Consider the following 18,228-nt stretch of genomic DNA (forward strand, 5'->3'; position numbering starts at 1 on the left):
AATATGTGTATACGCCACTGATGAGATGATTTGATTCGATTTGATGCACTATGCGCTAATCCGTATCTAAACTTTAAACCTCGACTAACACAATATTCATTTACCACACGTGTAGTGTGTGTTTGAGGTGGTCTGGGTGGTTTGGGTGTTTTGGGTGTTTTGGGTGGTGTGGGTGGTTGGTTCGTTTGGTTTTCGGTGGACCAGGTAGTGTGCCTTGGCAGACTGCGGCCCAAAGGAGCCGGAAAATTCAGTTGGCGTTCAACGACGAGCCGCCCTTTACTGTTGACTAACCAACTAACGAAATTACCTTTGGTACACACTCTCACAACTCAACCCACTGCACACAGTTGTGGTCGAAATAATAGCAGCAGATATACAGCTTACTACACTTAATATATCACTAAATATCTACAAAGGTATTAGCTTCCAACTATAAAAACTCGAAATTTTTAGAATGCAATACTTTTTTACCGTTTTAATAAACTCGAATGAAGTGTTTATATCCCACTTGCGTTTTAGTGCGACAAACAAATTTCTGAATAAGTGCTCATATAATTTGTTGATAACAAAACACGCGACAGTCGTAAACATGTTGTTTCGAAATAGATGTCGTTAAAGTTTTTAGAGTCTATAGTTTGATGCTAAAGAGTTGTTTATAAACTTTAATCGAATAAAACTAGATCATGAACAGTTTAAACACTACGAAATAATAAAAGACATTAAGAAAAGAAGAGTAATTGAAATGTTTCTAGACAAATTGGCATATCACTTGGACGCCACTGTAGCAGTAACTTCAACTTGGCAGGACCTTCGACAGAGGAACACACTCACCGATGTTGCTCTCGGGGAACCACTCGTACTCCTTGACCGCTATCACATACCAGATGCAGGCCAGCCAGTGGGCGGCCAGCGTAAAGGAGAACATCAGCAATGTCAGTATCATGGCCGTGTGCTGCGAGTATCGATCAATTTTTTGCAACAGTCGAGCGAGCCGCAAGAGCCGCGTCAATTTCACAAGATGGATGTGCGATTCCTGCGTGGAAAAAAAAAAGAAAAGTGCATAAAAAAAAAGGTACATATAGCCAAACGACCCACTTCAAGGTTGTTAAAATGTAGGCGCACGGTGACGAGATGCCACGCCTCTTTCGCGTTCCGAACTGTCCATTAGTTTGGTTCGCTTTTTTGCAGCCGCAATTTCCCCGCCAGCTGAGCTTCATGTTTCAGTTTTTTGCCTAGTTTTTGTTGCCTACTTTTTAGGGCATTTAGATGTACGCACTTGGTGCCCACTTTTCTTTCCGGCCATCTCAATTTTTGTTATATTCATTTGACCCGCCAAGGGTCCGCACTAAAAAAAATCACGAAATTGTCAACTTCCCAGAGCCCGCATGGTTTGCGTGGGAAAAGGGGAAAAGGGACGAACTCTGGAGAAAGGATGTCATCAAAAAATGGAAAGATGAAGTGGCTGATAAATGGGAGGTGGTTTATAATATAAGTCTAATGCAAACATAAACAAGCTTATCGAAGGGCCTGACCCGAGCGTAAAACTTCAGTAAATTGAAGGCTAATGCCGTCGTTTAAGCTTAGATGAAAATTTTTATTTCCTGTTCGTGATTGCCGCTGACGAAGCGCCATCTTAAGGGCTGCCTAAGGGTACGAGTACACAGAAAAAATTCGAAAATGTGAAAATCACATTTCTTGCACCTAATACCAAACAATTGTATTTTAAGCTTAACCATTTTGAAGCAGACTTTAACGTAACCAAAAAAAAAATTTTTCGTTTTTTCCACTTTCTTTGGAGATCTGAAAATGCAATATGCGATAGAAGAGAAAAGGTAATGGAAACGTAACAAAGTGTTGGCAGACGAGATGGGCTAAGATTTACAAACAGTTGAGTTGGGCATTTAGGTATAGTGTCAATAGACGGACAGCTACACCTTGCTTTCTCTCTTTCATTTGCAGTCTGTACGCACACTTGCACAGACAGTGCGTAACAAAATTGTAAAGCTGTCAGCTTAAATTCTCTCAGTTTTTTCTACTTAAAGGTATCTGTAGTGTTTACAAATAAATAAATGTGCTTTAAAAGCAATTCTTATACCACTTTTTTATATTTTATCACAAAAATTTTCCAACAATTTGTTGTGCGAAACAACGACATCTGGACGAATTGTAATTCACGTTGCAATTTGTGCTGCGCTTTCACTTTCATTCTAAGCTTTCCACCCCCATGATTTTCCACCCACTTCCTCCGATTTCCGCTCCCCCCCTTCGGCAGTGTCTTTCACTGTTTGCTAAAGTTTTCCGCCTGCTCACGCTGCCATTGTTTACTTTTCACTTTGTGTGAGCTGGAAAAGCGACAACATCTGCACAGCAGCAACATCTTGGCGCCAGAAGAGCAAACTTCATCATTCAACTACCTCGAATTTTTCCCAGTGACTGACTGCCTTTTTGGGGTCTCGCAGATAATTAAAACTTTGGCCCAAACTAAATATGCAAAAGTTTCAAGTGCATTAGCTCAAATTGTATGCAAAGCGAGCAAGTATAAAATAAATACCAGAGTGTATAAAAATGTAAAAGTTTAAGCCCCAAATACATTCATAAATGACTTCTGACCAACTTTTGCTTCGCATCGAGAGTGTCACAAATTTTTACAATTAGAGTACATTAAAGTTTTATCGAAACTTTTTGTGTTTTTGTGTCAGCAGCTTAGCACACGCCGCTGTTTTTCCAAAAAGAGAAATAAACTTTTCCGTGGCTAAATTTCCGGGAGCGGAAGTCACAGAAAGTGGTAGCAGGGGGAGGGGTAGGGGTAGGGAAAAGCTGGGCCAAAGCCGCTTGTATTTGATCAGTGTATCCAGCGGAAGTTGGAAGAGAAACAGCTAAGAAAAACCGCAACATGATGACGGAGCGGTAAAAGAAAATCAATGAACATGAGTTCGAACGAAATTAAGCTCAAATGATAATTCAACAGGGAAAAGTTCGTACATGAAAACGAAAAGAAAAATATATTATACTTTATTTTAAGTATTATTCAACTGCTTATAATAGTTACTTAATTTATTGTTTAGAAACTAAAATTAAACAAGATGGTTTATAGATGGGAAAACTAATAAACTAAACTAAACTAACAGAAGATATATTTGTTCTATCTTTTGGCATATCTTAATAAATATATTTGGTAATAATTTCGAAGTTGTGTAACCTACATATATAATGCACAGATTGTCAACTTGCTTAATTCCAAGTGGTGGCCTTGTGAAGCGCCACTGTAATGGCATTTGTTAGGTCGACCAGGATATCCTTGGCCTGTCAATAAAGCCAACGACAGCGTTCTCCACTTGGAGCAATCAGTGCGCTGACCACTTCACAGGAGGAGGTGGAGGTGGAGGTGGAGGTGGTTGGCTGAAGAGTCCGACGAGCCAAGTGAAAGCTGAATAACACAAGTCCGCTGGAGGACTGCTCCATTGTCCTGCGATGACCGCTCGAGGGTTTCACTCCACGAAAGCGGCGAACGGTGGCCAATGTCATCATAACTGCAGCTAAGGCTTTAAGCTGCTTTCTGTGGCGCACTTTTTTTTGGTTTTGGTACTGGTATTTAAAAATAAGAGCTCTATTTTTGCTGCACATTTGGGTCATGGCTCTGTCGACTACCACCGACTACTTAGCGCGTAATTAAAACGTGGAACAGCCAAAACAGCCGCGGCTGCTTTTGGCCAATGTAATCGGCTTAATGAGCGTCAACTGCTCTCCAAAGGGGTCAAGTGCTGAGACGGCCCTTAATACCAAAAAGTTGTCTAAATGCATAATGCATTTGACATTTTTGTTGGTAATGCGAAGTAGAGATTTAAGCTCATAGATGAAATGTTTTGAGGCAACTCAACTTTCTATTGTATTTATATGATACTACGGATTATAAAACAAGTTGCCTTATAGCAAATGGTTTTAATCGAATTACCAACTATCTTGCTTACTTTTTTTCATACCAATGCTTAAATGTTAGACTGCACACATTGCAGACCCTGAATCGTTAAACAAAGCTAACTTAATTTAACATTTTCCAACCCAACTGCACATTTGTGTATAATCCGATTAGGTGGCCCAGTGCCCAGGGCAAAAACTGTGAGCTTTGAATATGCATAATGCATGTGGCCAAAATAGTTTTATGCAAATCTCTTAAGGCCATTTACCACTTGAAATTTGTGGCCATAAATTATTAATGCCAAGCCTTGGAGCAACGCCGCCGGGAGCGGATTTACTAAATTGGCCCAAACAATTTGTTTGCCAACTTCAACCGAAATAGTGTGGCATTGGAACTATGTAAGCATCAAAGATAATACAATATTCCTCTCTTTACCAATGCCCAAAATGCAAATCTGGGCTTAAAAATTCATGGCTTGTAGGCTAAATTTATGCAATGGCGATTACTCACCTCGCCGTCGTACAAATCGGAGGCGTACAGATGATCAAAGGGCAGCGCGGCCAGAAGGTCCAGGGCGAACCATCCTCGCAGGTAATTGATGGCAATCTGCTTCGAATTGGAGACAACCTCGCCCTTGCGCGACACGAAGGTGGTGCGGAAGTTTAGCAGAATATCTGCAATAAAACGGCAATAAAGGTGTGTGTGTTGAAACAATGTTTTCAATTCCCGCAACGAGACAAATTCAATTCCTCATCAGCCCCCCCCCCCAGCATCCCCATCAGGACTATGGTGATTGCGCCACAGGTGGCCCATAAAAAGGACACTCAGTGATGTCCGTTTGGTGGAATGGCATGGGGTTATCAGCTGGTGAGAAGCGATGATGACTGGCCACTAGAGGTGCTTCAAAAGGTTCAATTACTGATTTATTTTGCTAATATAGTTTATTATATAGAGCGAAATTTAGTCTAATATATTTAATATAAATGGGTTTCAAATATTTTAGAAATGACTTTGTTACATTCAACAATAGCTCCTTTATCCAAAGAGTAATAAAACGTGTACTTTTATCCCAGCACGAAATAAATAAATACTTTTCCATGCCTTCCACTTCCACTGCCAATGCCATCGAGTCCATCCAATCCACTCACCTACAATGAAGAGCGCCTCCACAATCACATCCGATACCTTTGTCTGCCGATCCGCTTTGGCAAAGGCGGCATTGTAGGGCACCATGAGGGCAACGTAGAAGGTGGCCACCAGTATCACCCAGTCCCAAATGCCCTTGAACACCCCGTAATGGGGCAGAATCAAGCGTGACTTTTTTATCGACTGCGTTTTGTACTCCGGAAACGGCGCCTCCGTTGAATGCATAAAGTTCTGCAAAATAGATTGTGGGCAATGGCATTAAATGAAATCCGACACAAAACACGAAAAGTGAATTAAATTAATTGAACTCTTAAAACGATTAGTTGCCAACCGTTTTTTAATCACATCATGAGGTTTTCGCATCAAGTTAAATATCGTTTCCCATACAAAAAGAAAGCTGTTTTTTTCTTCGAGCAACAACTTTGAAATTGAGTTTGTTTTTTCTTGCGATACATTTGAGCGAACACGTTTTTCCTCAAAATCAATCGTTTGATAAACTAAATATTACTCAATATTTTCGTACATGCTTATTTCTCTTTTAAAGGTCCTAAACTATTTTGCATAACAAAGACTCGACATTTTAAAGCGTGTTTCAAAGCGGACCACGTTTATGGTAAAATCCCGAGGTAAACACTAAATTGAGTTTGACGTGGCACATGGATGTTAACTACGTAGTTACTGCTGCTGATGGTCACTCTTTGTTCCGCCCACTCATCGAGTGGGTGACCCAGCTGAACTTCCGCCCATGGTTGACCATTCCTTCGGGGTTATACTCACATTGCCCAGTTTCAACTTGGTCTTCACGCCACCCTTTTCCGGCTTGTAGTGCCCGGATAGCTGGTAGAGAACCGCTCGACTGCGCCGGCGACCCATGTTGCAGCCGGCGGGAACGTCCAGGTTGTTGCCCTCACCCGCCTCCGCGTCCCCATCACTGGCCGCCGGTCCGCCCAGACCGGGCAGTCCGCCCAGGCCGAGCATACCGGCATTGGAGCCGGCCCGGAACCGAGCGCCCAGAAGGGCAGCTGTAAGGGCAAAAACTTACAGAGTCGCAAACAAAAATCGAGCAACGCAAACAAAACCAGGCAGTGGCATCAGGATAATTAAGGAGGGGCAGTGGCATAAGGATAATTAAGGATGGGCATTGACATAAGGATAATTAAGGATGGGCAGTGACATAAGGATAATTAAGAATGGGCAGTGGCATAAGGATAATTAAGGATGGGCGCATGGGTTTTTTGGCGGTTCGTAATTACAGTGATTTAATAGAGAGAGCACAAAGAGAAAAGAACACATAGAATTTGACACATAAGACGTTATGAATTAATTGGCATGGTTATTTATTTAAATTGGTGTTTTGCACTTCTCCTTAGTTAAATCGCATGGCGTTTGATTTAAAACACACACACATTTTTAAAGCGTCACAAAATTGCAGGTGTGTACGTGTATATGCACTCCCTCAAAAATTTACCTCTTCTCGAAAAGATTTTCCTGAATTTTCTCGACATTCCGACAAGTTAAATACAGCTTTTCCGCCCCCACATTTAAATGCCCGGCTCCATTTATTATTTTTGCTGACTTTCATTTGAGCAGCTTAGTGGGGGAAAAGATGAAAACTCAACTTTTACAGATGGTGTTAGCTCTTGTGCATTAAGAAAACAAAGTTGCCTCACTAACCGCAGGCTTTGCTTTATTGTTTTTTGGCTCAGTTTTGTGTGAAAAACTTTTAAATTGCAATAACATGTGATTAAATCTGTTTCGTAAGAACACAAAGATTATGCAAACTTTGTACTACTCTCACCTTTGGCGATACTGAGCACACCCAGTGCTGACAAACAATTGATAATCTGGCTCAGTGGCCGACAAATATTGGCCAACTGCTGGTCAGGCCAACAAATCAGGCGAATAAACATCATATTTCACAGCCGAACAAACAAAGCTCGAAGAATATAAGCTCGGAGTAGCGTATATCTGGCACCGCAAAGAGCCCATTAAATTGAACTTAATTCTATTTGAGTGTGGTGGTCTAAAAAAAGGACATGCTATAAATAACAATTAGCTGGATGGTGAAAAATGGACCCAACACGAATTTGATACGTTTCGCAACCCAAACGTGTACTAATTATGCAGAAAAACAGCAAAGAAAATTATGCAAATAGCCGCCAAGAAAGTTGCCATTTTTTCCACGCCCATTTGTCTGTTTTTTTCCGGGTTTTTCCTGTTTTTCATTCCGTTCATTTTGCTTTCTATGTTATATACCGACCATGAACAATTTTTGACCAAAATATGATTCCAATGTTAAGACTCGGCGCCCACAGAAAATCCAGTTTGACTCCGTTGCTGTCATATCAAAATGCCAATTAAGTCGGGACGGTCACCTCACTGACACAAATATACACACTTTTCATCCGTAACCGAGCAACAGCCGTTGAATACGAAAAAAAAGGTCTGGGAAAATATTAAAGACACAAAAAAATACCTCATGCATACACAAATATTTCTCTTGGCTTCTGGCACAGTGCCATGGAAAATGTGAAATACTTTGACGAAATATGCACAATTCACTGGCAACCGGAGGGGAAAATTCGTTGACAGGCCTAATGACGTGTGAAACGATGGTCATTATCGCATAACTGTCACAATGCGATAACGATTATGATCTGATGATAATTCCATTTCAAATCCGTTTCATCAAAATGCGCTTTATCACAAATTTTGGAAAATTGCTTGCCTAATTAGTTGTCTTCACAGTTCTCACAATTGCTCCAACAACCCACATTTTCCCTTGTCACGGCATTAATTTTCCATTGACGGAGATCGGCACTCAAGTTTTCCGGCACAAGCTTGATTTCAGCTTGGAAATTGGTTTTGCCAAGGTTGGTTGGCTCGGACCTAATTTCATTTACATAAATTAACAAAAATTGAATCAGGCTCGGCCGCTGCTTTGGTTTGAGTGTAAATTAATTCGATATAAACTGCATTACTCGACCATTCAACTGTTCTGGCCATATTTGCTTGGCTGCCGCTCAATGAGCAAGTTAATGGAATTCATTACCGAATGTTTGGCCGTCGTGTAAATCTCTGTCTATCTAACACAATTACTTGTGGTAAGTCCTCGACAGAAGAGCGATAAGTGCGTGTTGCAAGTGCAATAGGTGTTTGTGGCACTAACTGCAATCCAAGTGCGAAACATGCAACATCTGCCAAGCATTTGGTGTGAATTGCCATACCCTGTTGGCGGTATTCACTTTGGGCATATGGAATGGAAGTAGTATTGGGAATATTCTAAAATATCTCAAATTTCATCCATCAATTCAAGCCCATGCAAGTTTACTGCCTATTTAAAGTGCAATCCATATCAATAGACGTGGCACTAAATAATTTAAAGCTTCAATGCCAGGTAGTCGTCCATGCAGAAGGAGCAGAAGGTCCTGGCGGACGCCTGACAAACTCGAGTTTGCAGTGCAGCAAATCCTCTTAGGATTCTCCTGGTCGAACTTCAAGTGGCTTCTGCTCGGTTTGCATGGCCCGTAAATCTGCAGGCCAGAAGACAGGCAAACAGACGGCAGCAACAACAGATGAATAACGATGGTAATAAAGCTGCAGGCCAAAAGGTCACTGGGCGATGGCTGTTTTTTATCCCTGCATTAGCAGAATTTCACGGCGACACATGCGATTCCCCAGTACCAAGTACCAAGTACCAAAGTGCTCGGAATAAGTTGTGATGCTGTCAGAACTGTTCGAGTGGTGCATCAATATTTCAGCATCTGGATCCTTTTGGGGATTCAGCCAGCAGCACACGTGTGCCGGTGTGTCCAACGTTTTTTGTCTGATTAATCCGGTAAATTAGACAGAGGGCATATTTGATGCCGCTCAGCTGGAAAAGCAAAAGGACTCAAAAGAACAAAAGAAAACAAGGACATTTGCTGCGGGTTAATTAACGTAAATGCGTTGAATGAAACTCCAAAGGAAAGCTTAACTTCCTTTAACTTCTTCTTAGCCAAAGTGCAAATTTCAAATGCGACTCATTGCAAATTTTAGCATTACGAATTCATATGGTTTTTAGCACACTTTCGGCCGCTCATCGACCAGATTATAGCCACAAATCAGAGAAGACACCGGCGAAAACTGCGCATGAAAGACGAGATTTAAATTAACGTTGAAATATGGTATGGCATACATTCAGTTGTCAGGGACACGCGCTGGCGCTAAAGGGGGAAACGGATGAAAAGTCGGCAAAGGACTCAAAGGAGCGACCGCAGCCAGCCGGAGTACCTTCCTTCCTTACCGCCTTCCTGCCCAGCTTCTTCTTGGCCAGAAAGCCAACGCTAACCAAAAACTCTGTCTGTCTCTGTGCCAGAAGCAAGCGAAACCAAAAGTTCCGCAAAACTTTATAGGAATATTTCTGGCCGAGAGTTGAGGTGACATGCTGACAGAGCTCGAATGAAGGTAGCACTCGCATTCACACGTTTTTTATGGCTCTTAACTAAGGAATACTCTGCCCGGAGATTTATTGCTTTATTGCCGCAGCTTAATTCCAAATTCTCGTATTTGCAGAACAGCAAAATTTAAAGCATTTAAGCAAATTACTGCATATACTTCTGTAAAAGTTAGCGAAAGTTAGTCTTCGTAGATATGCTGATTTAGTTTTTGAACTAGGAGTTACAAAATAACTAATTATCTGGTAATGTTACCACTACTGATAATACTAAGGCCATATTATATTTATTATTATTATTTATATTTATTATTAATGTTTATTTTGATTAGAATTAAAGTTTACATGTGCTTATCTATTCAAACTATCGAATACTAGAGAGTACAGAGTATATCCTCTGACATTTATCCGCAAATTTGGCGCTGTGTCACAATATTTCCGACTTCTTCTGGCACCGAAAACTAACCGATTCCTGATTTTTGGCCATATCTTTTTATCTGAGGGAATGCATCAGTGTCAGTGTGTTGGAGCTCATGAGTCGGTGCTTATTAATTTATTATTTGGGAATTGAGTGTCTACGTGGCTGCGTGTGTGTGTGTGTGTGTGTTAGTGGGTGTGTGTGTGGCTTTTGTGCACGCTTGGATTTTTGACAGTTGGTGTTTAGCTAGTGCATTATTCATACCAGTTGCTTATAGATACTTACCGCTATCACATTCCTCGTTCACATTCATCTCGAGCATTTTGGTGTGCGTGATGTCCTTGTGGGATGCCAAAAAGAGCACCACATCCCGCTTCTCGTTCTTGATGGGCACGATGTCGAACAAACACCAGAAGGGAGCACCTGCAATGAGTTTTTGCTTTAATCAGCGCCAGCAAAGTTGATTTTCACCGAATCGCGTATCGCGTATACGCCACGTGGCCTGCGGTCACTTGGCAAAATATTTGGCCATGCAGTGTGCAGGCAGTGACTTTCATTTGCGGCTGCATAATTGAAGGATTTGCCTATGGAAAACGAGCCAAACATCGGTTGGCAGCACAAAGACCGCAAATAAAAGCGTATAAGTCCAATCGAGAATTGGCTAAAATTGTAATTAGCTGGTAAACGCTTTAAAAACGCCAGCAATTTATGTGGCTTGAAATTGATAAATAAATTGCATGGCAATTCAATTAGACCGCAATTATTGTCCTGGCCTGCATTTTAATTATCTCCCGCTAATTAAGCCACCAGCCCGAGGTCAACTAGATCCAGTTCGCCCTTAGTCCGTCGCAGCCAATGCATAATTAATAAAACATAGCCCCGGCACACACGAGCAAAGAATGCCGAGGGGCAGGAAAAGGGGTGCCGTACACTGGCACAAAATAATCAGCTCTAACTAACAATAATGAAGAATTACCAACTGCAGTGCATGGCTTTACTAAACATGTAAATATTTGCATTACTAATCTTAGATATTTTCAATCTAAATCGGTAGTATTTCTTCGAGTGTAGGCTCGCAATTGGTTAAAAGTTTTAAACGCTTCGCTAATTAGAAAACTTACACGCAAAGTTGATGGATCCATCCATCTTGTGCTTATCTCTGCGTCGGCTTGGTCTTGATTAATCGTGACCTCATTAGGACTACAAAATACCGCGGCCAGGACGTGCGAAAGTGTTAAGAGCACAATTTATTGTGCGCCGCGGCAGTAAGGATATGAATCGGTGTCCTTTGGGACTGAAACATGAACGCCAGTTTCACCCCGGAGAACCGCAGGAAACTAGTTCAAGTCTGTCGCGCTTAACTCAATCAAAAACAGTTTTTCCATCGCCACAAAAATGAGATGGGGACGCCACAGACTACGCTTATAAGAAAAGCGGGGGGCGGTGGTAGTGGTTTTCTCGGAAAACTCTGCAGGTGGGACCACAATTGATTGACAACTTTTCACTCTTGTACTGATAACTTGTACGACTTTTGTCACTCGTGGAAAACCAATAAGTCACAATGAACACTTTTCTCTTAAAAAAAAATAAGTGTCTATTTATGAACAATAATCAAGATTTAGATTTTTAATAATGTCTCGTCCCTTTTTGGCTACCTAAACTTAACAAGTTTTTTGTGTGACCACAAGCCCCGAAATAATTTCCTTATCTGCCACTTTGCGCACCAACTTTCATTAAAAAATTTTAATTAAAAAGTGGGCAGATGGAAAACAATTCTCGCAACGCACAACATTCCCGCACATCGCAATTGGGCGGAGGAGTGACTTACCTTCCTTCTTGTAGAAAATAACCTCCAGCTTGAGTTCCATCTTATTGGAGAGGCTTTTCTCGATTTGCTGCTTGTGCTCCTCCTTCGTATCCGGTCCGTAGAGGAAATGACATGAGCAGCCTGTTTTCGTGTACGGCGGAATTTGCGCCCGGAGTTTGGGATATTTGCGTTTTGTTGGCAATTGAATGAAATCGGCACAATACATACAAATGAGTATTCAAGTGTTAAATAAGTTGAGTATCTTCGTCCGCTGCTTCGTCCTTACCCTTTTGCATAATTTGCGCGCGTGAATATCCTGTCAAATCCACGAACCCATCCGAGCAATAAACAATTGGATTGCCATTTGCCTGCGCATTGCCGAGCACAAAGTTCGAGTCTGAAAATGGTGGAGAGAAAAGTTGCTTGAACTGGGGAAAAACTGGAAGGACAGCGGGAAAATGTAGTCAGTGGGCAAAGCAGTTGGGCGATGGTGAAGGATGATGTTCAGCTGCCTTTCATTTGGCATGAAATATTGTCCCGACAAACAACGGTAATAAGACAAGTCCTGGTGCGTGTCCTTTTCATGGGAAAATAAGACGGACGGGCTCACGCTGAATGTCTCCTTGAAATGCACATTTCCATATTGCCAGAAAAAAAAAGGATTTCATATACACTACACATTGTCATTGAACAAGTAAATGTTTAATATATATAATTTATCGAACTATATTTCTCCGTATTTCGCCATAAATGCAAAAAGTGAAATATATGCAATCAGATGTCCTTGAAAAAACTGCGTTCATAAATAAAGTACCCGTTTTTCTAGCATATTTCATTTTCTTTCTTCTTGCACAAAAGCCATATTGTTATGAGCTCAACCTTTCCCTTTTTATGGCTTTGCCATTTGCACTTGACCTTCATGTCTGGAACTTGCTGGTTATACCCGTTACTCGTAGAGTAAAAGGGTATACTAGATTCGTTGAAAAGTATGTAACAGGCAGAAGGAAGGGTTTCCGACCATATAAAGTATATATATTCTTGATCAGGACCAATAGCCGAGTCGATATGACCATGTCCGTCTGTCCGTCTGTCCGTCTGTCCGTCTGTCTGTCCGTCCGTATGAACGCTGTGATCTCAGGAACTACAAAAGCTACAAAGTTGAGATTAAGCATACAGACTCCAGAGACATAGACGCAGCGCAAGTTTGTCGATTCATGTTGCCACGCCCACTCTAACGCCCACAAACCGCCCAAAACTGCCACGCCCACACTTTTGAAAAATGTTTTGATATTTTTTCATTTTTGTATTGGTCTTGTAAATTTCTATCGATTTGCCAAAAAACTTTTTGCCACGCCCACTCTAACGCCCACAAACCGCCCAAAACTGCCACGCCCACACTTTTGAAAAATGTTTTGAAATTTTTTCATTTTTGTATTGGTCTTGTAAATTTCTATCGATTTGCCAAAAAACTTTTTGCCACGCCCACTCTAACGCCCACAAACCGCCAAAAACTGTGTTTAAGACTCTCCTTCTCCCTTCCACTAACTGAGTAACGGGTATCAGATAGTCGGGGAACTCGACTATAGCGTTCTCTCTTGTTTTTATTTAATTTTTTGTGCAAGCGCTGAAAATAAACTCAAAATCTCAGCAGCATTTAATTAAATTTTCCACCGAGTTCCGGCGAGTGCAGGAAATGAAATTCTTATGTGCCATTTGGTCAATTCCGAAAACCGGGATTTTCACATGGCTCCTGCGACGATCCCGAAAAGTGAAATCCAACAGAAGGTCACTTCCCAGGATTTGCGCTGTGGGATTTTATTTATAGCATATCCAATGCGAACCAGCTTCTCCCAGCGTGCTTTCCTCTTTATTTACCTTTTGAATTCAATTTCATAAATAGAAATGCTCCCCACTCACTCACATCCTTGCCAAGTTACAGCATCCTGTAACTGAGCTCCTGTGAATAGAACGAGTGAGATCGTAATTGCCGACACAATGGACAGATTACATGGAAAGTTATATATGGATAGTGGAGCTGTGGACGGAACAAATTGAATTGAAAGACAAGCCGGCTGAATGGCAGCTCAAAATGAAAACTCATATGGCACACAATACACATAATCTGCATGTGTGTGTCGCACAACAATAACACCAATATCAAGCCGTCTTAGATACGTTCTACAAATGGAAAGTAATTGCAATAATCGCATTTGTTAGGAATCAAGGTTGGTTTGTCGCCTGTGTGGCATGTGCATGGAATATTGCCAGTAAATTGTTTACATTCAATATCCATTACTCAATGGCTGGTTGGCCTCTTGCCGGCAAAAACAGTAAACTGATTGTTAAATACTTTATGCTGCTGCTGCCACCGCAAGAGCCAACAAATTAAAAGCAAATTTACTTAATGTGTTGCATCAATAAAAAGTTCGTGAAAAGTGCTGTGGTCGCATTAAGCATAAATGTGCATGTGCGAGAAATCGAATATAATTGTTTGCACTCCAATTAGTGACTATTAGTAATAACTGCACTAAGTGGCAGTTTATGCATCAAGTGTCAATATTTAAAGTGCCAAATTTGGTAAATGCCTTTTGAATGGACTCCTTTCCTAATAAAAACACATTCATTTTATTGTTATAAAGCAAACCTTTCAGTGCTTAAAAATTCATGCAAGACTGCATATGAAAATTTAATTATTTTCACATATTTACGGTCACAAAACTAATTGCAGGTGAATGTAAATCTGAATTAAGCGTTAAACGTTTTTATTTCAAATACAAGTGTAGTAATGTGAGTTCGCCAAACTTTTCCGTAACAAATATGGAACACACACGTTTGGAGAACAATCGCCGGGAAACCGGAAGTGAAATCTTTTTGTTTGAGTTATTTGACTGCTGCCGGCGACAGAGACATCCACACACACACTCAACTGACTGACTGCGGCTCATTTGATATGCTTATTTTATTATTTATGACTCGTAAAACCTTTTTAATCCCCCTGCCGGCTGAGCATTTCACTTCGTGTTTCCCAGTTTTGTGACAACTCGCAAAGACAATTATCGCTCCCTATGCCCGCTTGTGTGCGAAATAAAACAATTAACTTATATGATGGGCAACTGACATGTTTTCTTCCTTGCAGGATCCCTGCCATGTCAGCACGTGTGTGTCCTGTCAACGATTCCGATTTGAGAACGGATGGGGAAAGTTGTGCAGGACTTTGCTATCTAGGACACAGATTAGGGCACAAATCCATCGATTGGGTAAGTGCAAACAAAAGATGAGAGCAGGCAAAGCCTCTTCGAAGATAACAAAATGTATGTTTTCCATTCCACTGACTCTCAAGTTACTTGGTTACTTGGCCATTAAAGCATACGTTTCGTATTTCTCATTCTCAGTTTAAATATGAAATGTTCTCAACTATTTGCAATGTACGCATATAAAGGGAATACGTAATTTAAATGAAATGTTGCTGCTTTCCTGTTCCAGATCATTACATTTGATTGCGCGGCAAGCGAGAGAAAATGTTTCGGCAACCAAACGAGGCGCAGTTTAATTTACTGTAAAACATTTTTCCCTCAAAGGAATTCATTTTGTTAGGGCTTCCACGCAGAGCTCTTCTGTATTGTATTTTGTGAAAAAAGAAACGCGCGCCTCTGCGCATATAGTTTTAATTTCTCCGCACACGAAGCGGCATTTTGCATGCAGGATGGGCAGATTTTCAATAAGGATAAGGTGCTGCTTCCACCCACCTCGCCCCCTCATATAATGTACATATATAAATACAATTCGTGACTGGTCGGCAGTGGTCCCCACGCGCGAACACTTAACTGACATCTGCCCCCAAACCCCTGGTATTCCAAAGCTCGCATAAATACACGGTAAAAAATAATAAAATATAAATATTATAAAAAACCCAACTTACAACAAGTTTAACGATTAGTAGTACACCTGTTTAAACGATTCTGTAAATTGAATGAAAATAGAAACTACAACATTCTAAAATCATTCTAAAAATCCTTAGTGGTTAGTGCAGTAAAAGAAAAACTAATGCTCGAAAATTTTTGAAAAGTACTGTTTTATTGAATTTCTCTCAGTGCCCTTAAAGAATCCCGTGTGCTCATGCTGCGTATTCTCGTTTTCACTCAATTTCTTGCAGTGCAAGCGAAGGAAAACCGTCTGATTATGCCCGGAAATCTCTTATGCGTACTTTTTTACGAGTTGGCCAAAACGATGCGGGCCTTGGCTTACTCCTTGGCAGCCTCCAGTCCAAAGGACCCCCCAATAAAAAGTGTCATAAATATTACATTACGAAAATCATATAAAACTTCGACTTGGACTCTGTGCAGGAATCGCTTAGCATAAGTATTACCATTGGTTTTGGCATTGACATGGGCATTGACATGGGGCATTGGCATGGGCATTTGCATGGGCATGGTCATTGGAATGGGCATTTCACTTACGTGTGCCATCGAACCGGGTGGCGATGGTGTCCAGGAATGTGTTCTGGGGCGCTAGCAGCCCCTTGCGGGCTGGCATGGGAATGGTGGGGCCGGTGCGCCTCTTGAAGCGCGGCTTAGGGCGTGGCAAAGCTGCAAGTAGAGATGGAAAAGGAAAGGCATTAGATTCGTTGACTTCTTGTTTAAATTTCAGCAATGTGGTCCTTAAACTAGTTGACATAATGCTCAAAAACATTATGGGCTTATATTTGATTAAATAAAATATACAATTGAACACCAACAGTATTAATAAATAGCTTAAATGAACAGTTCACACATGTCATTGAAAGTTTTTTGTACAGTCAACGCTTGACATAGCAAATCAATAAACATGTTTAAAATAGTACAAAAATATGCTAACAATTTTGTAATTTAAAAACAGGCTTCAACTAAATAATTATTTTTTACGTTTTAATTTCACTATAATGTCGTGCTGTAGCCACTCAATATTTTTGATTAACACACAGCAGTTGACCCTGAAGAGCATTCACTGTATTTATTTAAATTGGTTGTTTTTTTTATTTTTGGACATATACCCATGGCATTGTTTGCTCTTCGACGGGCTTCCATTTGTTTTTATTTTCTCAGCCAGCAGCGCATTGATATGAAAATATTTGTACGCCAACACTTTTTCATTCAGCTATGCGAACAATGGCAAAAACCGAACTTAAATGGAAAACATTGCGAATCCATTTAACACAGACGCTTCGCACACCAAAATCGACTGCTCTCTACCCTCGATACACGTAATTTGCTCCTGGCCCGCAGGTGCTGCTCGCAATTATTTTCACCTGCGAATTCGAGCGGTCAAATGGCAGTAACAAATAAGCGAAACCGCAACAGTGACAGCTGTTGAAGCTTCGGGCCGCAGAAAGTGGGAAAAAGTTAAATACTGATTAGAAAACGACGTCACTGGCGATAAATAAAGTTAAAGCAGGGGCACATTCACAAGCTATCCAAATGTCAATGAACCTAAGATTAGTATTAATAACTTCGAAGGAATCAACTTTCTTATATTAACTACTTAAATATTTAGAACAGCTAAAGAATTGTTCTATGGGTTTAGGGAACAAGTACTTCTCCATCAGCCAAGTACTTTCTACTAACTCAATTATTCGGACTCAAAGTCAGAGCCTATTTGTTGTAACCCCTTTCCAATGCACACCCCTGTGTTCGATGGCTTGTCAAAAACACTGATAAGCACACACAGCCCACAACCTTTGGCCTTATCAAAGTATTCGGTTTGCTATCGAATGCGATATTGATTAATATAGCATGAGAAAAGGGGCCTGTGCTTGCAGCTAAACCGCACATACTCGTATATATTCCCACTGGGTTTGTACCGCAAAATTTTCATTTCCAGCATTTCCGGCGACCATCAGGTGGCAACAGGCAGCATATGATTTCTCCAATTTGGTAAACCCCAACACATGTACATTCGCATTGTATATGTACATATATGCACAGGCACACACGCAAACATGCGGCGGCATCTGCAACAGTTTGTGTGCGCCTGTGTGTGTGCAATTTCCGTTTCCGCCTTATTCCACATGATTAGACTGATGATACTTCGGTTTTCCTCTCAGCACGAGTTTTTCCGGCTCGCAAAAAGGGCGAGTTATTTCTTTCGCCAAGGCAACACGGCGGCTAAAGTTATTTTTGCATGAAATAATCAGGTGCAAGTGCTGTTTCTGTGGGCCGAGTCAAAACTCAATGTGAGTTTCCAATTGCATAAATGTGCATTGCATAGTTGCATTCATCGAACGAGTATTAACCAGCAAGATAACCTTGTATTTAAAATATTTGCATTCAACAAAAGCTCGCCTAGAAACTTGCAAGCTTGCTGGGAAAAAATACTTTTTTACAATACTTGCCTGCAACCATGGATATTAAATAACTGGGTTTTTTGTAAAAGAATGTAAATAGGATATAGATAATAGGAATAATATTCAATCCATTTAATCGATATATAATCAGTAATATTGTATTTCAATAGATTATATAAATTTTCAA

The 18,228-nt window shown here is 40.8% G+C and overlaps 1 protein-coding gene across 4 annotated transcripts in view; it reads right to left on the reverse strand.

Annotated features, from left to right (window-relative positions):
- Positions 1-18,228, reverse strand: part of LOC6531173 (potassium voltage-gated channel subfamily H member 8) — a 53,749-nt gene that overhangs the window by 13,168 nt on the left and 22,353 nt on the right. For 3 of the 4 annotated variants that reach the window (XM_039372365.1, XM_039372363.1, XM_039372364.2), the window contains 8 exons: positions 16,180-16,308; positions 12,009-12,119; positions 11,744-11,863; positions 10,201-10,338; positions 5,840-6,099; positions 5,065-5,293; positions 4,427-4,590; positions 832-1,033 (listed from right to left, as the gene is read on the reverse strand). In XM_039372365.1, the coding sequence (XP_039228299.1) occupies positions 832-1,033; positions 4,427-4,590; positions 5,065-5,293; positions 5,840-6,099; positions 10,201-10,338; positions 11,744-11,863; positions 12,009-12,119; positions 16,180-16,255 (1,300 nt within the window). In that variant the 5' untranslated portion in view covers positions 16,256-16,308. The remainder of the gene's footprint in view (positions 1-831; positions 1,034-4,426; positions 4,591-5,064; positions 5,294-5,839; positions 6,100-10,200; positions 10,339-11,743; positions 11,864-12,008; positions 12,120-16,179; positions 16,309-18,228) is intronic. The other variant, XM_002091966.3, reaches the window with a different exon arrangement.

Source organism: Drosophila yakuba, chromosome 2R (genome assembly GCF_016746365.2).
Source record: "Drosophila yakuba strain Tai18E2 chromosome 2R, Prin_Dyak_Tai18E2_2.1, whole genome shotgun sequence".
Lineage (NCBI taxonomy): Eukaryota > Metazoa > Arthropoda > Insecta > Diptera > Drosophilidae > Drosophila > Drosophila yakuba.